At 38.9% G+C, this 25,690-nt stretch overlaps 1 protein-coding gene across 1 annotated transcript in view; it reads right to left on the bottom strand.

The window, feature by feature from the left end:
* Nucleotides 1-427: 427 nt before the first annotated feature.
* Nucleotides 428-25,690, bottom strand: part of grik3 (glutamate ionotropic receptor kainate type subunit 3) — a 132,634-nt gene continuing 107,371 nt past the window's right edge. The window contains exons 12-16 of the mRNA XM_053632065.1: nucleotides 20,541-20,659; nucleotides 9,004-9,221; nucleotides 3,895-4,120; nucleotides 3,449-3,699; nucleotides 428-2,149 (exon numbers count right to left, since the gene is read on the bottom strand). Coding sequence (XP_053488040.1) covers nucleotides 1,721-2,149; nucleotides 3,449-3,699; nucleotides 3,895-4,120; nucleotides 9,004-9,221; nucleotides 20,541-20,659 — 1,243 coding nt within the window. The 3' untranslated portion in view covers nucleotides 428-1,720. The remainder of the gene's footprint in view (nucleotides 2,150-3,448; nucleotides 3,700-3,894; nucleotides 4,121-9,003; nucleotides 9,222-20,540; nucleotides 20,660-25,690) is intronic.

Below are 25,690 nucleotides of genomic sequence, written 5' to 3'. Positions count from 1 at the left end.
CCCATTTGGTAAAACTTGAGGCTGCAATGAACCCTCAAACTGGAAAATAAAGAATCAGAATGCTACTTTCAGTGAGCATCATGGCAGACTTCAGCACCTCCTCACATACAGCATGCTAAAAGCCTAACTGCCGCTGCAGAGCTTTTAGCTCATGCCTGCGAAATGAATAATGGCTAAAGGCAATGCAAGAGCCAATGCTATTAAGTATTTCGAAATTTTGCCAGATGAAATGCACACATACTTGCATGCATGCACACACGTATGCAAGCATACAAAACAGTACACACACACACACACACACACACACACACACACGTGCACACACACACACACACACACACACGTACAATGAAAGGAGGGTCACTGCATAAAGTGTACATTGTGAGAATGTCACACCTACAGTGCAGTCTGTAGGTTATTGGACAGTGACAATTTTTTTGTGTATGTAGATATGTGCTTTCCTGTTAAAATTACAACACAATAATCTTTTTTTTTTCAGCCTCTTTACAAGTCACTTCACTCACTGACCCAGACAGCAAGTACAGAAATAAATGAAAAGCCCGGATACATAGTGTGTTAATTTTATATTGCAAATGCTGTTAACAAAGGCCATTCTGAACAGAAAATCTAATATCCACACTTTAGGCAGATATTTAATTAGATGTATTTATGCATCTCTGTAAATATGTTTCTATTTGTATTGAAATGAAAAAAGTAAATGTGTTATGCAGAATGCAAATCACTACCACACTGAAGTTAATGAAAGACTTGTTTTCAATTATATTTGTTTTTGTTTAGTGAATTATACCAAACTTAGTAGGTTGCACCATATCTTACTATTATGTGGTTAGCAATTATGCCTTACGATGAATCATTAAATATATTAAAAATATGTAAGTGAATTTGCACAATAAACAGTTTATCAAGCAACTGAATCAGTCTTATCCTTTACACTTTTAGGATAGATGCTGTATTTAAATATCTAACATTTTTTGTAGACAGATCTTTGGCAATTATTATGTTAATCAGTCATCTTATTATCACTGAATGTGTACAAAACATCTGGTGGCACAAGTGATGTAGAGCACAAACAAATTGAATTTAGTTATGGCACTATGATAAGACAGAGCACATGGTTCAGAACCTTTATTACCTTGTTTGTTTTGTGCATTCAGTTGGTGAACCAGGAAGGAGGCCACCTTCTCTGTAGCCTTCCTGGGAATGCAGATCTAGAGCTTTGCACACTGTGACTAACTGCAGATATTACCAATAAGAGAGTCTACAATTTCAAATTAAATAAAAGATTCAAAGCATCGGAGTAATGTAGCCCAATAGAATCATATGCTCCTGTGTAGCGCCAAAGACCCTCAGTGCTTTACAAACCCAAATAACAACAGTGAGAGCACAAATTTTCTAAATTAATTTGATGTGCTATAAATGGTACTCCAGGACAAAAATCTACACCCCTCTTGTCAGTTTGAAGTGCTTTTATTGCCGTACTTCAAAGAAGCCTCTTATTCTCTTAAATCATTTCTTCCAAAGGATTGCTTGTCTCTTTTCTTCTCGGTATGAGTGGGATTGGGGTGGGGGTGGCAAGGCTATGGGTTTACTGGGCACTCCTTGATTTCCAGTGAACAGATGGTGATCATGTGTTTGTTTTTCATACATAAACATCAGACTCGGTCCTAGCTAGCTCTGGCCTCATTGTTCTCTTTCTCTCTCAGAGAAAGGACACAGAGCGTCCTCCCTCCCTCAATGGCATGGTGGGATACATAGGTTTGAGGACATGGTCATTACCTGGGTTGCTGCTTGCGCCACCGTTCTGCTTGGCTGTGTGGTTGCGGGTGTCTCTGCGGTTGAGGGTGAATGCTGTTATCATTTCAGTTCCATAGTCCATGCTCTCGGGCACAGTGCTAGGCATATGCCTCAGGTGACCGTCACCCAGGCATGTCATGGAAACACGGGCGTCATTGCAGCGCTGCTGCAGCTCATGTTGTCCTTTCCCGGTAGACGGCGCTCGTTGAAGGTGTGCATGTTGATCACGGCGTCCGTCTTCGCTGTGGGTGGTGCATGGTGCCGCTTGTGTTTCACTCTTCTCTCGCATGTGAACGACAGTTTGATCTCTTCCACCACTGCACTGCAGAAAGACCTCTTGAGGGAAAAAAAGAGGCATGTTGGGGAGGGGGAGTGTAGCAAAAAGAGGAAGTAAGTACACTCATGTTAAATTGGTGTGAACACCAAAACCATCTATGTTACTATTAACTGAATGTCATGAACTAAAGTGACCTGGACATGACACCGAAGTAAATGATTTTTCCAGACATTTTTATGCTCTGTCCTGTTACTTTCAGGACCCCGTCTAGTGCAACCCTTGGTCAAATAAATGGCTATGCACAACTATTCCTTGTTCCATTTTGACATGTGCTGTGACTAATAGGGGATTAATTTTCCATGCTCCAATTAGTAATCATCTGCTAAAATTAAAATAAATGTAGCAAATGCAAGGCAGGATTTTATACCAGCAATCATAAAATATTTCTTCTAATATATACTCTTTTATGAGCCATCAGATATGTATTGAGTGTTTGTGAGAAAAGATATTACTCTTAACTCATGGAGCTGGCTACAGTTTATTAAACTTATCATAAAAATAAATTATCCTGTAAAATAATATATGGCTTCATACATGACTGGCCAAAAAGTTATTTGCAATGTGGAACCATTAAAAAAAAGACCAAATGTGACATCAAAAAAGTGAGCCTGTGATTTGACACTTCAAAACAATCAAAATATTTTGATGGCACATGTTTAAGCCAAAGCTAAAGCTAAAAACTAAAGCACAAGTAAAGTGCAACACAGTATCGTAGACATATATTGTACAGTACATTATTAACAAGGTAAAGATTTCATTGAATTGTCTGTGTTTCTGTAATATACATAGCAATAAAGTCAAAAAACTCCTGATGACACATTTACAATAAGGTAAATGCAGTTATTTTGTGGCACATAGCATAAATTAGAAGACATCAGAAATATGAAATCATATCAGCACCATACTGGATTCAGCAGAAGGTTGTTTAAAATCATCATAAATTAAATTATCTAAAATATCAATACTAGAGTGCATACAAGTAAATATTGCAGAAATAAAAGATATTGGCTTTGTCCCAGAATTTTCATGTCATTGCAAATCCAGAATGAAAGCCTGTACTGCCACAACAAAACTACCATGAAATGGAATTGCAGTTTCGCTCAACTATGCTTAAAAAAGTTGAAAGCATTGTGTAATTTTTATTATATACCATATACCATCAATCCCTACTGTAAACTACCTCTTTGCAGAGGTCAAAAACATTAAAACCATAGAAAAGTCAAATAAACAAAACAAAAATAATTGCATTAAAACCATGGAAAAACCAATTAAACAAACAAAAAAATAATCACTCACCTGTTCACGTTCTGCTGTTTTCCGAAGTTTGTAGATAAATTCCCCTATGGCCACAAAAATGGAAAGCACCAGGCCTGAAGCCAGAACAATGAAGATGCCACCCAGGTTCTGGATGCCCATCGGGCCTGTTTCATAGCGCTCATCTTCCTGACAACTACTTCCACTCCACCACTTCTCCTTCAGCATGTGTAGGCGTCCATCCTCCAGCAAGCTCAAGATGGCTATGGTCACTTTGTCCCTGTACGGTGAGCCTAGGTGACAAGGGTGACACTCCTATAACCTGGGGCATATCTAATCATTCAGCTGCTTAAATAAGAAGTCATTCTGAATTTAAGTATTTTGCTCTGTTATGGCTGAAATTGTTATTTAAATATTGATATGGGCCAGATCAATACAATTCTAATTTGAGTGAACAGGTTACACCAGCAAAATTAGACCAGCGTTACCTTTGGGGGTGCCAATGCCATAACCCTTGCTGTCAATAATGCCTCCAAATTGGGTTAGGTTGCAGTTCTTGCGAGTCACATATTCAATGGTTGTAGACTCCATAAGCAGGGCATAGTCAGATTTCAGAACCCTTTGGATGCCATCTTCAATAGACTTGACAAGTGATGTGCTCTGTTTGCTGCTCATGAAGGCCCACATCTTTTCAAATGTTGAGACTCTGGATTTCTAAAAGAAAAGAAAACAGGAAATCAATTGGCACCATCTGGGTCTCATTTGAGGATATGGCATATCATTGTCCCATTATTTCATCTTACCCTTCATTATACTACACACCCTATTCGCCAAACTAATGCCTATACAGTGGAATGCATACATACATACATACATACAAATGTGACCACAGAATAACAAAAAAAAGTTAAAAGTTGTGTCCCAAATAACGCACTATACACTATGCATGTATGCACTACTTACGCAACCGTGTAGTGTATACATTTTATAAGGTTATTATTTCATTCAACATAGGAGTCTGATAGCCCCTCCTCCTCCCCTACGTAATTAAAGCTGCGACAGTTGAGTGCATAAAGTGTGCAACATTCCACACTTCGTTTGTTTGAAGTGCATCATCTGGGTATTTAAAGTGTTCTTTTTCTATTTGAAATTTTCAGTGTGAAGACACTACTCACACTATTTACACTACAAAATGGTATAGAATAATACATAGGTACACGAATTGGGATGCACCTAAAGTAACAAAAATTAAATGGAGGAAATAGCATCACTAATGTTCAGGGTAACTTTAAATCTAACTAGACTAGAATCTAGATCAGAATTGTACAAGAATGCCACTGACAAACTAAGAGAAATGCATTCATAAAAGTGTGGCACAGCTCAGGAAATATCCATGTTCACCACAGTAATAAATGCAAACAGCATGTAGTTAGCTAGCAAACTACACATGCACATACACATACACATGGGAACCTACAGTCACACTGATGAATCACACAAGCACTTTTTTCTCCTGGGCTTTGGCTCCATTACTGTGAGATTTTCGAACTCAGAACTATCCAGTGCTGCTGCTGACATTGTTTTGTTAACCTTGAGCACCTGTTATTCTTTCCCTCCCTCAAATGCTATTTTCCCTGGTGTCTCACAGAGTAATTGAAAGTGGCTGGGAATTGGCTTGAGCCTTGGACTCCTTAGGAATGAATAAGCAAGAGAATGACACAAGTGACACTGATTGAAGCAGCTTCTTTTTCCTCTGGATTACTGCATTCATAATCTATTCTCACAATTGCTTTGCTTGACTTACAGCATACAATAACATGATGACATTAAGACGTGAAAAAAGTCTACTCAAATCTAGGAAAAAAGGGATCTTGTGATGGATTAATCGAGTCCTACATGAGTAAATGGCATTTCATGCTATTCTACAAGGGGGTCACGTTGGCTGCCATAGCTAATCACAGTTAATTATTGGCTCAATTCCTTCAAGTATCTAAAGTGACAAGAGATTTAGACAAGAGAGAGTGTGAGTACTCTTTGATTAGACTTGATAAAATGCAAAATTAACATTTCATGTTTTTTCTTCAGTATAGCCCTTAACGACATTTCATGGCTGAAATTTTTAACTTCATTTTGTTAACTCACATGACACAGTCAAAGTTTTTGGATCTGTTTTTGCTAATTAGGAAAAATGGACAGCAGTGATTGTTGGAGAGCAAACACCTGTCTCTTTAGTCTTCTAATTTTACATACTGCAATCATGTACTCCACTCAAAAATTTTTTAAAACGATGAACAGAGAATAAATGTACGGTGGGAACAAAACCCTTCACATACATATATGCATGAGCATTGGTCTGTCTTTTTGTTTAATTTTCTCTCTCTTGTCATACGTAAGAGAATCAAAAGACTACGTAAATCAGGACATTAGCAGTGTATGCCATTTGCTAACTGAAAAGGGAAGTGCCAGCTAGCTAGATATACTGTATAAACAACAAATTTCAGAAATGAATGCAAATCTTGCAAAACTTATATTTACAGTTTATTTACATATTTACAAATTACACCACCACTGCAGGCTCTAAGAGATTCCGACTCACTAATATTTTTAAGTTTGAAATGTCAGTCATGTTCATTCCCTTTTCAGTGATTGGCAGTTGGTTATGAGTTTCCCTTTGTGAGGACTACCAATCATCATAAAAAGAAGTTGTGCATCCAAACAAAGAGCACACTGTCCAATAAACATTGAGATGGGGTTTTTTCTTTTGTGCAAAAACCAACCCACCCGCAGTCCATTCAGTCCCAAGGATGCCCCTGTGTTTGGGCAGGACTCAAAATGTCATGTATCAAAATGAGCCCACCCCGCTGAGAAACTTCCTTGTAAGAACTCCAGGACTGTAGCTATTGCGCAGTTCACTGGGTCTAGCAGGCGTTCCTCACATCACAATACAAAAAGCTGCCACTTGAGCGCATACAATTTCCTCGTGGATGGTGCACTAGTGTTCAACATGGTCTCTACAACCTCAGTTGTGAGACCAGGATCCATGAGCTGGTGCCCCTCAGGGGCCAGACCCACAGTTTCCATAGTTCTGGCCGAGGGTGATAAAGCAGCCCTCCGGTTTGAGACAGTAGATCCCTGCAGATGGAAATCTCCCAAGGAGTACCATCTAGCAGGGATATTACCTCTGAGAACCATATTCGAGCTGGCCAATAAGGTGCTACTAGCAGAAGACAGACTGTCTTGGCGAACTCTCGCTAGAACTTGTGGGAGCAGAGCGATCGGGGGAAAAGCATACAGTTGTGACCTTGGCTACATGTGCACCATGGCATCCAGCCCTAATTGTGCGGGAGAAGTGAGGGCGAATCACAGCGGGCAGTGTGTTGTCTCCTCTGAGGCAAACACATGCAGTCCCGCTTGGCCAAACCTCTGCCATATGGACTCCACCACTTGTGGATGGAGCCACCAATCCCTGGGCCTCAGCCCCTGCCTCAACAGGATGTATGCCCCCACATTCCAGTTGCCCAGAATGTACGTTGCACTCACTGCCAAAACTTTGCGTCAGCATCTTGAACCTGTATGTCCGAAGAGTACAGTTCAGATGATGCAGATCTAAAATTGGCTGGATACTCCTCTATTATTTGCGGACCAGGAAATAATGGCTGTAAAAACTGCCCTCCCTCAGGGAGCGGGGTACATGTTCTATGGCCCCTTTGTCCAAGAGGGATCTTACTTCCTGCACTAACGTCGGGCTCTGGTCTGTGCTGACTACTGTGGTGAGCACACCTCTGAACTGGGGGGGGTCGAGCTCTAAACTGGACCCGGTAACCCTTTTCTACAGTAGACAGAACCCATGGAGACACATTTGGCAGTAGTTTCGATGCTGCCAGAAGGTCTTTTAGTGACGTTAACTATTCCACATTCTACTGAACTCAACTCGACACAACAGGGAAGGAACTGGCTGAATGCCACCATATGTTGATCTCACTCAGCAGGTCTGCTTGGTAGGCCTGTAACACTGTCATTGTCTGCAGTGACCCACAAGCAAGACTACTACTGCATAGGCCTTGTCCACCAATGCCACGGTGGCCTTTCACGGATGGCAAAGCAGGCGCCCCTAAATTACTTGCTGTCAATGGAGAGAGGTAGCTCACAAGTGCCTCCTCCACCTTCAGCATAGCTAAATAGCCATGCCCTTCATTCCCCACAATGGCCAAATAATCCAACATCGTGGGGTTGGCCTTCCGAAAACGGACAAAATTAGGAATCAGTGGTTACTGTTTATTTGTAATGCTGTTCCTAAGCAGTACATCCTGAACGTTTGTTTGTGCACAGCACATTTTATGGAGGACAGCTTCCTGAACCTCGGAGAGTACAAGGCAGGCTACACACAAAGGCTACTCCTGAAAAGTGTGGCGATTCCCACATTGTTTGGACAATCTTGTGCTTCAGAATCAGAACCTGTAAGTGTGTTTGATTATTTTGTGAAGTATCTGCTATTGACTGTTCAAATGCAGAGTTTTGTGTTGTGGCTCAGTTGTAAACTCTGCTAATGTGCTAGCTAAAGATTGCTAAGTTGTCTCAGTTTTTATTTGTAGTGTTTATTTGTATGTTGGTGGCCTGACAAAGATGTTGATTGTAAAATACTGCTGTTGTGATTGTATCTTGAAACGGTTTATATCAATCGAATCACAAGAATCCTAGCTTTCCAAATATATTTTGTATGAGTACCTATGTACACACATAAGGTGTGTACAGCATAGTTAGTCCCACCGGTGGGGTTGGAATTTACATCGTATCTGAAAGGTAAGAGAGTTACAAAATATGCCGACAACATTCTGCTCATGAGCTTAGAATTGCTTTAGAAGCTTTGGAGACTAAAGCTAAGCCAAAGGGAGTTACATTTCCGACACACACAAGGCTTTTGGCCAATCACAACACACCGGGTCAGCTGGCCAATCAGAGCACTCTGGGCTTTTCAGAAGGAGGGGTTTTGGAGAAATTGGAGTGTTTCAGGCAGCCAGGGAATATAGGTACTGCAATAATGTACATAACTTGAGAAATAATGCATTTTTTGAACATTAAAGCATGTTAACCTAGTTTATTACACCCAACAAACAAAATAATTCATGTTTAAAAACATTTAAAAATCATGAAATGATTCCTTTTGATGGCTTAGTGGTTAGCACATTCGCCTCACACCTCCAGGATTGGGGGTTCGATTCCCGCCATGGCCCTCTGTGTGTGGATTTGCATGTTCTCCCTGTGCTGTGGGGGTTTCCTCCGGGAACTCCGGTTTCCTCCCGCAGTCCAAAGACATGCATGGTAGGCTGATTGGCATGGCCAAAGCGTCCGTAGTGTATGAATGGGTGTGTGAATATGTGTGTGATTGTGCCCGTCCAGGGTGTACCCCGCCTTGTGCCCCATGCTCCCTGGGATAGGCTCCAGGTTCCCCACGACCCAGTAGGATAAGCAGTACAGAAAATGGATGGATGGGACTCCTTTAACCCAGAATTATAAATAGAAAGCGACACTGAGCATTCACACACACACTCACACACCTTTGTACGGCATAGAATGTATAATTATAAAGACAATTCTACCTTAAAAAATGACATAGTAGCTCCATCTTTTACTACTCCATATTCAATTTTGGTCTGTTTGGCCAGGTCATCAGCCGAGTCAATAGGAGAGTCCATTCTCTCCACAGTGAGGAAAGCTGCCAAGTTGGCTGTGTAGGAGGAGATGATGATAAGGGTGAAGAACCACCAGATGCCCCCAATAATCCGTGTGGAGAGAGCTTTGGGCATCAGCTCAGAACCTACGGTGGAATAAACAGTTCATTTTAATCCCTCAAACCAACTTTTAAGTACAGCAATAACAGCAGAAAATTAAATATCAACCCTGATTGAAAAGTGGTGTAAAGCATTTAAACACAGCTAGGAAAAGACTGTAAATTAACTGCCAGAAAGGTCTGCAAATATGATGAATGTTACATATTTGTTTTAACTTGGCCATGCCAAACGGAATGCAGGGGGAAAAATCAATAAGACATACTGAATAATCCAGCCAGACAAAATTACTTAAACTGCAAATAAAATTTAATAAAATGTCTTTAATTGGGTCTATGAGTAATGGAATTTCTTCATGCGGTACAGAATAGAGAGGAAATAGTGGGAAAGCCTCAAACTGTGAAATGCTAAAGAAGTAGCTTTACATTTTCATCAAATTGAGAAAGGCACTATCATGACAAATGGAACTAATATTATAGGCAACATTTGTACATATATATTTTGCTACAATATATTTATTTTTTAGAACACCAAATTCTAACAGTACAAAACATTCATATTTAGGCTTTAAGGAAAAGCATTATATTTATATCAACAACATGCAGTAAGAAATAATGTGTTTACATTTTCAATTCAGCATTACAAAAGCTACTGATGAACCATGTCATTTCCATTAAATGCATTAGCTGGAAACATGATGTACACCATCTACTGCAGCCACAGGCTAGCGTTGCATTTTCGACACACTGCATGCTGGGCAGGATGGTGCACAGATGTAGCTGCTAGGCTTTTGTGCTCTTCCTAAACCTGTTTCTGTGTGTAACCAGGCTGCATGTGAAAAGTGCTGATGTCATGAGAGCCTGTCAGAGATACTGCTGTAATACTGAAACTAAACATCTGCTCATTTCCATAAAAGAGTAGTGGAGGTACGCTGCTAATCAGCATGTGGAACTGCTCTTGTGGGAGTGATATTAATGTAATGCCCTGCTTTTAACTTTCGTTATCTCCTATCACATGCCAAAAAGCTACAGTGTATCATTGCTAAGACCACATAGAATCATCAGATCTAACTAGCATATATGTATTGTGGAAATGAAAACAAAGCTATTTGAGACCTTTACAATTCAAATAATAATTTAAACAAAATAACAAACATCTCTCAAATTTCAATATACATGTATAAACAAACTTATTATAAAATTGGAATATAAAGACAACATAAGAATAGGTTTCAGCCAACCATTCCATCAAATACATTTGTGAAAACAGTTTTGTTGTTATGTTTTTTGTTTTTGTTTTAACTTGTATGTACTAAACCACTGGTGCATGTGCAAGATGTACTTCTGCGCATTTCTATTCTACTAATCCTCAAGATGAGGCATTAGGCAGGACTTTCTTCTGTCACACTCTACTCAGAAACACCATTATTTGCATTTTTACTAAATGATACTGCTGTGAGCTGGCATACCCTTATTTTAAATACAGTGAATACAGTGTACAGTGAATTTAAAATACAAGCATACAAGAGAAAAAAATGAAAGAGTTTAACATTTGAGGATGTCATACAAGTTAATACAATACATTTGACCAAAGACACTCTTAACTGATGTCACTTGTATTTCTTGCAGACAATATTAACCCAATGCCATGCTAAAACTACACTATGTAACTTTGTGGATTTAAAGATTTGTAATATTGCAAGCAATATTTTATTTATTTATTCAATTTTGTAGGTGCAAACAGAAATAACAAATTACTTCACAGTATGTCACATTAACCTGTGCTAGCACAGCCTTCACAATAATAAGCATTAGTTTTAAACCCCCAAATTGTCGATTTTTGCTCCTAAATTGTGTTTGCTGAGTTGAGGTTGACCATGGTGATATCTGATTTTATACACTCTTTCCACAAAATAGAGCAGACTGTGAGTGCCAAGTGCAAAAAGTGTCACAGTTGTCAGCAGTCGACACTTCATTTTTCATCAGTTACAGCACATCATAAAGAATTTTCTCATTGGGAGCAGACTACAGACCAAAATATGTGAAGTACAAGTTTTTAGATTAAGCTTAAGAGAAGTGTGTAATAGCTATGAGAGTGGCTAGACAACTCTATAGCTCACCATGTAGTTAGCAGTCTGAACAGTCAGCTAAAAGAAGTCACTGTACAAGTAAACTAAAATGTGGAAGAAAGAAGTTCACGCTGGAGAATATGTGAGAATACAAGCTACCTGGCTAAACAAACACTCTTAATGGACAAGCAGTGTCAGGGAAGCTATCAAGATTAGACAACTGGGTGATAAAGCTACAAAGTGCACAAAAAGGCTAAGGTGGCCATGTATAATTCCAGTAGCTAGCTAATTGGCAAATAGCTCTTATTTGTCAATAAGTAGAAACTCAAATCCACTACAAAGTCTCTTCAAATAATATTTATTTATTTATTTGATTTAGCTCTACCTCTGTCATAGACAAGTTTCAGGCTCACTGAAAATGATTATTTGATTGGTTGGTTTGTTGATGGATCGATTGATCACTCATAATACACTGCAAAAAATTGCATCTCAGCTTATCTTGAATATCTTCATTTACAAGACCATTATAAATCAAGATTATTATGGGTCAAGCCCGAAGGAGTGCGGACCCCTATTGTTTTCGTTAGTTTCTTCTTTTTCTTCTTCTTCCTCTTATTAATGGTGCTTGAAAAGCACTACTATTGTTCTTGTGCATACTTATTATTATTATAATTAGTGGTGCTTGAAAAGCACTACTATTGTTATTCGGCATACTTATTATTAGTGGTGCTTGAAAAACACTACTATTGTTCTTGTGCATACTTATTATTATAATTATAATTAGTGGTGCATGAAAAGCAATACAATTGTTATTCGGCATACTTACTAGTGGTGCTTGAAAAGCACTACTATTGTTCTCTTGCATACTTATTATTATTATAATTAGTGGTGTTTGACAAGCACTACTATTGTTCTTCGGCATACTTATTATTATAACGATTATTCTTCTTCTTCCACTTTTTTTTCGGCACGTAACTCGTCCCGCACCGTTTGACGGAGATCGACGGGTGAGGTGTCAAATCGATTGGCTTATTGAGGAGAGGTGTGCTATGACTTTTATAAGCGATTGGAATGCCAGAATTCATGCTACGGAAGCTCAAAATCGGAAAATTTCCCATAGACTTGCATTGAGTTTCGAAAGTATTGGCCCTCTAAACAGAAAACTCTGTACACATTCAGGTCTAAAATGTATTGGCACACGATCTGTTCAGCTCTCAGAAGTATTGGCACCCTATCTGGCCGGCTCTCGAAAGTATTGGCGCCCGTCCCTGTTTCGCCACCGCATTTTCACCGCATTATTGGCGCCCGATCCTAATTTTGCCACGGCAAGCACCACTCACATTTTCTTCAGGAAATGTACCAGTCTAGTTATTATTATAATAATTATTATTCTTCCACTTTTTTTCGGCGCGAAACTAGTCCCGCACTGTTTGTCAGAGATCGACGGGTGAGGTGTCAAATCGATTGGCTTATTGAGGAGAGGTGTGCTATGACTTTTATAAGCGATCAGAATGCCGGCGCACTACACGGCCAGTTCTAACAGTGCTGACACCCTAACTGTCCGGCTCTCGAAAGTATAGACCCCCAACGCCGGCAGATCTCGAAAGTATTGGCGCCCCATCCTGATTTTGCCACGTCAAGAACCACTCACATTTTCTTCAGCAAATATTCCGGTCTAGTTATTATTATTATTGCTCTTAAGTCTATGGCAGCCCATAGAACCACTTGCGGGAAAGTTATGAAATTTGGCCCACAGATAGAAGACAGTCTGACCTGTAAATTCAGTAATTTTGGAGTCTGTAACTCTCTCTAAATCTCTCAAGTGCTACCAACTGTCCAAATTTGCACTCACGTTTATGTTAATAACTTTTCATCAGTTTTTTCCTCTGATTCCTTGGCTCAAGATGATTCGATTGCACCCTATTTTCTATCATGAAAATGTATCCGCCATTTTTAATTTTCTGAAAAACCTACTTTTCCGAACTCATCCTAGGCTGTTTGTCTGATTTGCAAAAAAACTGGCCTGCATAATTTAAAGACACTCTTGACAAAAATTTATTTATAGAATTTTGATAAACCATACCATTTTCGAATGGTGCTTCAATGAATTTGATGGACCAAAATGGACGTAAGGGTATTTCTCCATAATGCTTTAGTGTATTCATACCAAAGTTATTATTTGTAATAGGCATCATGACTTGAGGGTGCCTGCTCAGTTTCAGAACAGCACAACCTAGTTGTCACGAGATATAAAAAAAGCTAATTTTCTGAACAGTTTCTCATAAAATCATCAAATTTGTCTCAATAGATTCAGTGGGGCATACCAAGTCCAAGGATATGAAAACTTCCTATGCCGGCCATTTTGGATGTCAGCCATTTTTAATTTAATCATAAAATGCTTTACTTTACCAAGGACTTGGTGTATTGTTATGAAACTCAGTATCTGTCTTTGATGCCATACTGAAGGGACTCAAAAAGTTGCAGGACAGCGTCACCTTGTGGTCAAAAATTATAATGCTATTTCTATAAATGTTAATAGCTATTGGGACTCCTTTTGCTTACTGTCATGAGACTGGTCTTGATAGATTCTGTGGGTCATGCCTGGAACAATGATACCAATTATGTCATGCTTGAGTAAACTTCCTGCCCGCCATTTTTAAATGTTTTGAAAACCTACTTTTTCTAACTCCTTCTAGACTGTTGGCGTGCATAATCTAGAGGCACTACTGAAAAAAGTTATTCACAGAATTTTGATAAGCCATACCATTTTTGAATTGCGCTTTCGACGAATGTGCAAAATTGAGCTTGAGGCCGTATCTCCGCAACGCTTTGAGAGATTGAGACAAAACTTGGTACAGTATCTCACAAAAGAGAGTACACCCATCACATTTTTGTAAACATTTGATTATATCTTTTCATGTGACAACACTGAAGAAATTACACTTTCTACAATGTAAAGTAGTGAGTGTACAGCTTGTGGAACAGTGTAAATTTGCTGTCCCCTCAAAATAACTCAACATACAGCCATTAATGTCTAAACCGCTGGCAACAAAAGTGAGTACACCCCTAAGTGAAAATGTCCAAATTGGGCCCAAAGTGTCAATATTTTGTGTGGCCACCATTATTTTCCAGCACTGCCTTAACCCTCTTGGGCATGGAGATCCTCTTTCACTCCTCCATGACGACATCACGGAGCTGGTGGATGTTAGAGACATTGTGCTCCTCCACCTTCTGTTTGAGGATGCCCCACAGATGCTCAATAGGGTTTAGGTCTGGAGACATGCTTGGCCAGTCCATCACCTTCACCTTCAACTTCTTTAGCAAGGCAGTGGTCGTCTTGGAGGTGTGTTTGGGGTCGTTATCATGCTGGAATACTGCCCTGCGGCCCAGTCTCTGAAGGGAGGGGATCATGCTCTGCTTCAGTATGTCACAGTACATGTTGGCATTCATGGTTCCCTCAATGAACTGTAGCTCCCCAGTGCCGGCAGCACTCATGCAGCCCCGGACCATGACACTCCCACCTCCATGCTTGACTGTAGGCAAGAAACACTTGTCTTTGTACTCCTCACCTGGTTGCCGCCACACACACTTGACACAATCTGAACCAAATAAGTTTATCTTGGTCTCATCAGACCACTGTTTGCGGGCTTTCTTGTGCATCATCATTAGAAGAGACTTCCTTCTGGGATGACAGCCATGCAGACCAATTTGATGCAGTGTGCGGCGTATGGTCTGAGCACTGACAGGCTGACCCCCCACCCCTTCAACCTCTGCAGCAATGCTGGCAGCACTCATACGTCTATTTCCCAAAGACAACCTCTGGAGATGACACTGAGCACGTGCACTCAACTTCTTTGGTCGACCATGGCGAGGCCTGTTCTGAGTGAAACCTGTCCTGTTAAACCGCTGTATGGTCTTGGCCACCGTGCTGCAGCTCAGTGTCAGGGTCTTGGCAATCTTCTTATAGCCTAGGCCATCTTTATGTAGAGCAACAGTTCTTTATTTCAGATCCTCAGAGAGTTCTTTGCCATGAGGTGCCATGCTGAACTTCCAGTGACCAGTATGAGGGAGTGTGAGAGCGATGACACCAAATTTAACACACCTGCTCCCCATTCACACCTGAGACCTTGTAACACTAACAAGTCACATGACACCGGGGAGGGAAAATGGCTAATTGGGCCCAATTTGGGGTGTACTCACTTTTGTTGCCAGCGGTTTAGACATTAATGGCTGTGTGTTGAGTTATTTTGAGGGGACAGCAAATTTACACTGTTATACAAGCTGTACACTCACTACTTTACATTGTAGCAAAGTGTCATTTCTTCAGTGTTGTCACATGAAAAGATATAATCAAATATTTACAAAACTGTGATGGGTGTACTCACTTTTGTGAGATACTGTATGTGGCATCAGCATTAGGCCCTGAGGTTACCTGCAGCATTTTGGCACACTGCCCCCTACTGGTAAGGAGATAGCAAACACTGATTTTTGGATTCTAACTCTTGAGTGCTTTCCTGCATGATAACCATCAGGCCCAGATGCTACCTGAGCAGTTTCAGAACATCACCACATACTGGACCAAAATTCTAAGGAGTAGTTATTTTTAGTTATTTTTAAAATATGTTTTTTTTATGATTTAAAGTTGACTTTTTCTAACTCCTCAAATGCTGTTCATGGGACTCAAACCAAAAACATGTCACAAAGCTTCTTTTACTGCTCATGGTGCTGACAGTTGGCTTGACCCTGGTATTGCTGCTTGCAGATATATTTAAAATTAGTTGTAGTCATCTTTGTACTAATTTCAAGCTTGAAATAGTTTTGTTCTTATGGCAGATAATTTTCTGCCAATAAAATTAATCTGCCAATAGAATACGACAATTTAAAGCTTGAAATGAGTAAAAATATCTAGAATTAATAGATATAATCTTCTATTTGGTTTATTGCCATTGTATAATAGGAAATATATATATATATATATATACACACACAAGCACACACACAGTACATTTGACTGTATTTAATATATTTTCACTTAGTAAGATGAAATCTTACAGTGTAGACCAAAAAAGTAGGCTTTGTCAGGAAAGGAAAGGGTTGTACTGGTCGGGAGTTGTTTTTTTTTTTTTTTTTTTTTTTTGCAACAACAACAATGTTTATTTATATAGCACATTTAAAAACAGCAAAAGTGCTTTACATGCCAAGGACCTAACAATACGACATAAATAATATGATTAGACACACTAAGTAGAGTCAAAAGCAAGAGAGAAGAGGTAAGTCATCAAATAAGATTTAAAAGCATCAAGGGTAGTACAGGCTCTAATATGAAACGGCTACCCATTCCAGAGACATGAGGCCGCAACAGAGAAGGCTCTATCTCCTTTTGATATTAAGCGAGACCTAGGAGTAATTAAATGGAAACTCTGTGATGACCTTAAACGTCTAGAAGACGTATATTACTGAAGGAGTTCCGCATTGTAGGAGGTGCCAAGCCATTTCGACCCTTATAAACAAATAGTAAAACCTTATATTGAATACTGAATTACTGAATTTAACTGGGAGCCAGTGGAGAGATGCCAACACAGGTGAAATACTAGTCCCTGTCAAAAGCCTAGGTGCAGCATTTTGGACTAACTATAGACATGTTAATGATGCATGAGAAATACCATTATACAATGAATTACAATAATCCAATCTGGAAGAAATAAAAGGATGTATAACAACCTCCAGATCCTTAAAAGACAAAAAAAGGGTTTCAATTTCACAATAGCCTTTAGTTGAAAAAAGCCACTTCTTTCCACGGAATTTATATGCCTATCAAACTTTAAGTTGGAATCAAAAATCACGCCAAGATTCCTTGCCTGATTGTGTAATTTAGATGTGAAAGGGCCTAGGTGATTAATTATAGACTTAGTAGAACTAAGGGGGGCAAACACTACCACTTCAGTTTTAGAATCGTTAAGCTGAAGAAAATTTGTTGTCATCCATTTTTTTTTTATATCATTGAAACAGTAAAAGGGTGATTGTAAAACAGAATTGTCCCCTGGCTTTAAAGGGAGATAAAGCTGAGTATCATTAGCATAATGATGGTAAGATACAGAATATTGTGTTTTTTGACAAATATGGGCCAAAGGAAGCATATATAAAGAAAATAAAACTGGACCCAGTATGGAGCCTTGTGAAACTCCACTGGTAATAGGTGTAGAGGAGGAAGAAACATTACCCAATTCTACAGAGAAAGATCTCCCTTTAAGATAAGAGGAAAACCATTCAAGGGCAGTCCTTTGAATTCCTTCCTACTGTCCTAAACGCTCTAACAAAATTTCATGATCAATAGTGTCAAAGACAGCACTTAGATCAAGAAGCACTAGAATTGCACAGTTTCCTGAATCAACAGCTAGCAACAGGTTGTAAAGCACTTTAAGGAGAGCCAACTCTGTGCTATGTTATGCCCTAAATCCAGACTGCAATTTATCCAAAATACCATTTTCATTTAAAAAAGAGAGCCGATGATAAACAACTGTCTCTAGGATTTTCGATAAAAACGAGAGTTTAGAAATTGGTCGATAATTACTTAGTACTGTCGGATCCAGGTTGGACTTTGGAGGTTGCACCACAGCATGTTTAAAACAGGATGGCACAGTACCACTTAACAAACTGCATTTCAGTATCAACAGCAGACTTAAACCAACGACATCCATAAATTGGATAAGAACGAGAGGGGCAACAATATCTAAAGAACATTGTGCAGGCTTCATTTGCTGGACTAAATCCACTGAGCAAGAGAGTGATACAGGTTCAAACTCACATAAGTGGGCTACTAATGAAGGTGGGCTAATATAGTCTTTAAAATGATCTTGATCATGATCAGAGGGTGAAATACTAGATCTAAGAGCATTAATTTTATTTGTGAAAATCTTTAAAAAATATTCACAGGCTGCCTGAGTAATTTCAGGGAATGTACTTTTGACAGGATTTAGCACTGAATTTATTGTGCTAAATAAAGCTTTTGGCCTATTGGAATAATTTTTTATAAGATCCGAAAAATAATGTGCCTTTGCAGGTTTAACCGACTGCTGATATTTGATCATGCAATCCTTTACCATGTCACAAGACACCTGCAGCTTATCTTTCTTCCATTTCCTCTCTGCTTTCCTCCGCATTTGCAGAAGACCACGAGTATCATTATTGAGCCATGGCTGGAGTCTAATTTTTGGAGCTAAAGTTTTAAAAAGGAGCACAACTGTCGATAATGACACTACAAGTAGAGTTAAATATGGATAATAATTTGTTTGAACCCAAACCAGAAAGTGTAGAGACTAAGGTACAAAATAGCGGAGCAGATTACATGCCTCAGAACACTGGCAAACTGTTGAGGAATTTATAAAACGGACACGGCGTCTGAACGTTCTAGGGTTCACCAATGAGTTGGAGAAATTAGTCTTAAAGCTAACTGACTTGTGATCAGAGAAGCCAACATCCTTTATTTCCATATTATAAACTGGAACACCCAAGATAAGACCAGATCCAAAGTATGACCTTGCTTGTGAGTAGGACTTAATACAGACTGAGTAAAATTACATGAATCAATAAGATGTAAAAATTCAGTAACTATAGGCTTACTAGGACAGCAAACATGTATATTAAAATCACCAAGTATTAGAATACTGTCAGAATTAGGTACATCAGCAGATAAACTATGAAAATTCTTGCATAAAAAATTTGTTATAATTTGGGGGTCTATATATAAGTGCACAAGTAAATGGACTATTCAAATCTATCTTAAACAGCTGTATCTCAAAGCTAGAATAGTTTCTACAATTAATAAGCCGCATTTGATTCAATTTCTGAATATTGTAGCTGTTTTTATTAGTTTTGGGGAGGAGATGGTGGTGGTGGTTGCTGTTAATCACTGGCTTAAATGACACCATTATTGATAATAGCTATGACAAACAAATGTGACCTGACAACTATGACACTGAATAAATATTTTAGGCTTTCCAGGATGACCTGCAGGGGAAGCACATATTTTTTCTATTCTCTGATGACTCAATAATGTCTGTTTAATTTCTGAACAGAATTATTAGTGCAAATATAAGGAATAACAGCAGCGACAGCCATTACAACAAAATCTGTGGAAAAAGATCTGAGGAAGTGAGGCTTGCAAGATGCCAAACAAGCACCACTGCCAGAACAGAGAGAGGTATTTGAAACACAGGGGGTTTTGAAATGTCATGTGGGTGTTGCATATTGACTTTGCCTCCCTGCTTTCCATTAGACTGCACTACTCATGAACTACTTATCTGTATCTCTGAACAGTGGCAAATTGATAGGGATTCCAGGCAGTTTGAGGGTGGAGCAGCAGCTTAATGAATTGTGTCTGACATTTGCGATCCTTACAGGCAGAGATTCACCATGGAGAACTCTCCGTTTGTAACTTTACATGAGCTTAAACATTTCATTACTTGTTCTTTCTCCCCTGCCTACTTTATTATGGTTGCTTCATTTTTGGGGGCATCAGTTGCTAATGTGTGCCCATGAGGGGTATCGTGTACAAAAACATCAGGCTTGCGTGTCTCTAATAGCTTTTCTCTTCCACTAATTTTGTGAGGCTGCAACTAAAAGCAAAAGGGAGCAAATTAAATGGCATTCAGGCAAGAATGTTTGCAGAGGCAGTGAATGTTGGATGGTGGTGAGATGCCAAATAATAGTTGACATGTTTGTGATGTTTAAAATAAAATTTAGACTCCCCCCCAAAAAAAAAATATGTATGCTAATCAGACTTGATCACAACAAAACCTCAGGAAGATTTTATGGCTGTTCTGAAAATGCTGGGAAACAGAATCACAGGGGGAGGTTTGTTGGTGGACATCTAGGCAAGAGCAGATGGTAAGTCTTCTCTGCAAAGTGTGCATGTGTGTGTGTGTGTGTGTGTGTGTGTGTGTGTGTGAATGTAATGCCAAGACAGAATCACAGTCATTTGTGATGTTTGATTCTAACCCCAACTCAATGCCAACAACATGAGAGAAGTATTCCTGATGGAAGCCGCATTTCACAGAAACAAACTCTACTGATATCTTTTCAACCTGCCAGAGCATGTGATGGCTGTCTGACACATTTTCTCCTCATATTGGCATGATGCATGGCAACATCTTTCCTATGTCTGCACTTGAAGCCTGAACTCCACATACTCTTGATGGGAAGGGGTTCTTTGGAAGCAGCCACCTTATGCTGCTGTCAGTTGAAGGCTTGTTAAGAACACTTTATACACAGACTACATTACCTTGCTGCATGAGGGAGCCCACACCAAACCAGAAGCTGTTCAGGAGTGTAAAGTTGTTCTCCACCACGTCAGAGCTTGGGTTGCATGGATGAGCGTCATACCACTCATAAGGGCTAAATCTGCAGAAGAGATATAATAAGCATTATCCATATGGAATATAGTCTGACTTTTCTACTAATTTCACTTTAAGACTAATAAATCCAATCAGTTTTACGTATATTATATTTTTAGCTTCATTGTGACACATCTTCACAGTGGCAGATAGCACTGTAGCAGTAGCAGCTGGATAAGGATACAATGAGATGTAACTGAATGAAATGATACTATGTAATCTTGATTGTCACTGATGCTTACAACAGCTTACATAAAGCCCAATTAGTTACTTCAGAGTTAATTAGTATGTACTAGGAGTGATACAGCAAAGCTGTATATCATGACATTTTCAAAGTATTGCCCAGTAATATATATCATGGTATACATACACTATATGCCCAAAGGTATGTGGACACCTGGGGCAGTGTCATGCTAGATTATGTTTGGCCCTTTTAGGTCCAATTTGTGTGACTTTTGTGCATGCAGTTTTCCACAAACAAGAAGAACAACAGCATTTGTGCTAAGAATGACAAAGAAGAATCTGCCGTGGCTGATATACAGAGCATTGTTGTATGGATTAATCTTAAGGCTGCATCTATTACACATTAAAATGAGATTATGGTGTCAAATGCCTTAGGACAGTGGTACACACCTGTAGGACTGGAGTCCAGCAGAGTTTAATTTCCCCGTTCAAAGACACCAGATTCAACCCACCAGTTAATTACCAGGTTTAGTAGGTGTGTTCAAGTAGGAAAAATCCCCAAACTGTGCAGGACCCCAGGATTGGAGCTGTGCACTCGTGCTGTAGAATTTATGCAAATGCATGTTTGAGGGATCTAATAATAATAACTTGTTGGTTGTAGTGCACACTGGCATGGCACTTTGAGCATTCTATTGTAGTAATGAACTGAGGCACTTGAATCCACACAGCCCTCAAATAGTCTTCTTGTTTTAAAGTACTTAACCTGAATCTATCCTTAAATCTCATAAAATATGTTGTGTTCCAGTGTTAGCATTGCTTCTTGAAGTCTTATTTATTTAACAGCCAAATGCATTATTTAGTGTAAATTGACAAACAACATTTTAATGAGAATTCTTGAGAGAGAATGATAGAGGGGACTGATAAAAAAAAAGAGTCTATGTTGTTGACTATCACTCATGTAAGTGCTGCCTCTTAACTCAACATTAGAAACCACTGGGGCATTTGCCAAACAAAGCCATGAACAGAAAAAAATAGTAAATGCTTTAGCATAATATCTGATTCTCTTGTAATAAGGGACTTATCCCTCCGAAATTATTGGCCGAAAATAGCAAAAAAAGCATTTTCGGTGTTCGGCCGAATAAGTGAAAAGGCCGAATAAATTTGACCGGACAATGACGTGTTTGATGACGCGACCAAATAGCCTAGCAACCAGAGTGAGACGCGCAAATGTCATAACCTCATGAGGGGGCGCGCGCATGCACGAGTTACGTGCACGAGCTACGTGCTCTTCGGATGTTTACTGTTGACACGTGCGTTTGTTTTGAAACTCTTCCGGAGCATGTTTCTGTCAGGTTGCGAGACGTAAGGGAGTAGAGTATGGAAGCAGGTAAAGACGTATTTATTTAAGGGCAGGCAGACAAATCCAAATCGTAATCCAAAAAACTTAGTCAAGACAGGCAAAGGGTCGGGCGATCGGCAAACAGGCATAAACGGGGCAAAGCAGGAATCAAAGTCGTAGTCACAGAAAACAGGGTCAAAACACAAAACAAGAAACATGAACTAGTACTATGGACTGGGAGCGGAAAAACCAGCGGGGACTAAATGGACTAATCTATAGTTTAAACTAACTAAATCTATCAAGGAACATAACATTAACAACGTATCTAACTATACTATATCTACTATAATACTCCGCTAGGTGTACAGGGATGTGAGCGGTATATATCCCAAATATAATCAGCCGTATAGAACCGAATAGAACCATTTTTTGCACTCTTGTCAATGCACTTTTTAATGCACTTTTTTGTTGTAGGCTACAGAGTGTTCCATTCTTTCAGCAGTCAGTTATAGGCCTAACATAGGCTATTCAAGGGGGGCTCAAAGATGACCATATCAAAATATTTTTATTTTACTAATTTATTTATTTAAAGCAAGACAAAATAGTAAAAAGCATATTCTGACTATTTAATTTATGCAATGGTGAAAAAAATGGAAAAATAAATGGAAAAACGCGAAAAAACCTGTTCGGTATTCGGCCTTTGGCCAGGTTTTTCATTATATTCGGTTTCGGCTTCGGAAAAATTTTCATTTCGGTGCATCCCTAATTTCCACCATGTATGACTGCTTTCTCTTCATGTCTGTCCTCTTCATTTTCATTGTACTGTATGTATGTTTATTGACAGAAACATGCAAATGCCATGGCATGCAAGCAAGGTGTCACCTTTTTAGGGGGATTTCTATGATGTCTACAGAGCTACAGAGATTTGACATCTTTGGCAAATACATACAGTATGTAATGCAACTGATAAGTAATGCTAATATCTAATATTTAATGTTTTTGTATGCACAGTTCATGTATCAGCTGTATCAGAGAATTAAAAGAAAATAAATAAATGTTTTCATGTGCACACAATTTAGTTTAATAGGGCTAAGAGGAAAAAAAATAATGCATGCATGCAATTTACTTTATTCATGCTCCTAGTTTGCTATTTAGAGTTTTCAAATGAATAAAATTGTGCCCACATTTTGGTTAATTTGCACACTCCTCTAAAGATAATGTGCCCATAATACAGTCAAGCTGCCCAAGCAGTCATCTGCCTCAGCTGTGCTACAGCTCAGGTGTAGTTCATAAGTCTCTGTTATGGATAGACATTCTTTAATTAAAGTATACTTTTGTCACTGGAGTTCGTTATGGAGACATACTGAGAGCACTTTCCTCCCATGGCACTACTGTGAGCAACAGGACTCTAATGAGGATATTGAGTGTGCATGGGCTTTACCACCTTCAAAATGCTGATTTGGATCAAGTCACTGATTTTATAGTGAATCTGTTGCATAGCAATTGGACATTACACAGCTATAGATGGATGTATAGAAAGTGCTCCATAGGCATGTTATCTTTAGAGCAGCACACAAATGAACCAAAATATGGGCAAAATTTTATATTATAAAAAACCCCAACATTTTATATTATAAAATATTATTCTGAGAACACAAAATACAAAAGTTAAGAGCATGATTAAAGTAAATTGTACATAAATTGTACATTATGATTTTGCGACCTCAATTTAGTACATTATTCAGATTTGAAACTAAAATGTGCACATGAAATGAATAAATAAATAAGTAAATAAATAATAATTATATATATATATATATATATATATATATATATATATATATATATATATATATATCGATAGATAGATAGATAGATATGGTTGTTTTTTTTTTTGTTTGTTTGTTTTTTTTTATATTTCATGGTCTCTCCGGGGCTATGTATATAATAGCCTATTTTTGATTAAAAAAAGGAATTGTCATTTGTCCTCCTCCTCCTCCTCAGTCTATATGCACAGACTGTATAGAGGCACCTGAAGCAGTAGATCTCAGAAAATTGAAACTTGGGGCAATGTGCAGGTATTTGAGCAGATAAGGGCAGGAAAAGGCAGAGAGAGGACATGTCCATTATTCCACTATTGCCGGCGCTTATCCACACTAGTGAGATATTGAAGTCTTAAATTATAATCTGTATTCCATGGCCATTTTTAATCTTTTTTTTTTCTTTTCAAATTTCAAATGTATATTTATTTACTGGAGCATTGCAGTGATGGATTCCACCACTCCTAAGCTGCATTCTTATAATGAATTTCAATGCTCAGTTTGTTGCAATTAGTTTATACTTTTTTTATGTCATACCCATGTCTGCGTTTCCTCAGAGTTCTCCAGTTTCCTCCAACCCCTAAAACAGTAGGGGCACTGGCTATGCTTAACTGTCCCTGATTGTGTATGAGTGAATGTGTGAAGTGTGCATGCCTGCTACCCATGAGTCTGTGTGAATGTGTGTGTGCCTGGTACCCTGTTATGAATTGGCATCCCATCTCGGATGAGTTCACCCACCTTGCACCAAGTGTTTGCTGGGATAAGCTCTGGATTCACTACAACTAAATACAAATGAGCTCAGTATGTAAGCATTACTAAATGCATTATAATGGAGTAATTTTAACTGCCTCAAAGACAGTAAGTCACTGTGCCAGCAGAGCTCCTTACAAGGTCTGTAAAATGCAGACAAAAACTTTGAGGTTCTCTAAGATACAAATCTAAGGATTTGTTGTCTGTGTGTGTGTGTGTGTGTCTGTGTATATATACAGTGCCCTCCACTAATATTGGCACCCTTGGTAAATAGGAGCAAAGAAGACCGTGAAAATTTTGCCTTTATTGTTTAACCCTTTGATCTTGTTTAAGAAATTCACAAAAATACTCCGCTCTCACGGATATCAAACAATTGCAAACAAAACACAGGTTTATCAAAAAAAAATCTTTGTTAAATATAGTTGTGCAACAAACAATTATTGTCACCCTTTTAGGCAATACTTTGTGCTACCTCCCTTTGCCAAGATAACAGCTAGAGTCTTCTCCTATAATGCCTGATGAGGTTGGAGAATACATGTCAAGGGATTGGAGACCATTCTTACCGAATCTCTCCAGATCATTCAAAGTTCGAGGTCCACGCTGGTGAACTCTGCTCTTCAGTTCACCCCACAGATTTTCTATGGGTTTCAAGTCAGGGGACTGGGATGGCCATGGCAGGACCTTGACTTTGTGGTCAGTAAACCATTTTTGTGTTGATTTTGATGTAAATTTTGGATCATTGTCCTGCTGGAAGATCCAACCATGGCCCATTTTAAGCTTTCTGGCAGAGGCAGTCAGGTTTTCATTTAATATCCGTTGATATTTGATAGAGTCCATGATGCCATGTATCCTAAGAAAATATCCAGGTCCTCTGGCAGAAAAACATTAAAGAGCCAACACCATATTTAACCATGGGCATGAGGTACTTTTCCATATGGCTACCTCT

This window comes from Ictalurus furcatus, chromosome 1 (genome assembly GCF_023375685.1).
Source record: "Ictalurus furcatus strain D&B chromosome 1, Billie_1.0, whole genome shotgun sequence".
Lineage (NCBI taxonomy): Eukaryota > Metazoa > Chordata > Actinopteri > Siluriformes > Ictaluridae > Ictalurus > Ictalurus furcatus.
This window is presented reverse-complemented; position numbering and strand designations above follow the sequence as displayed.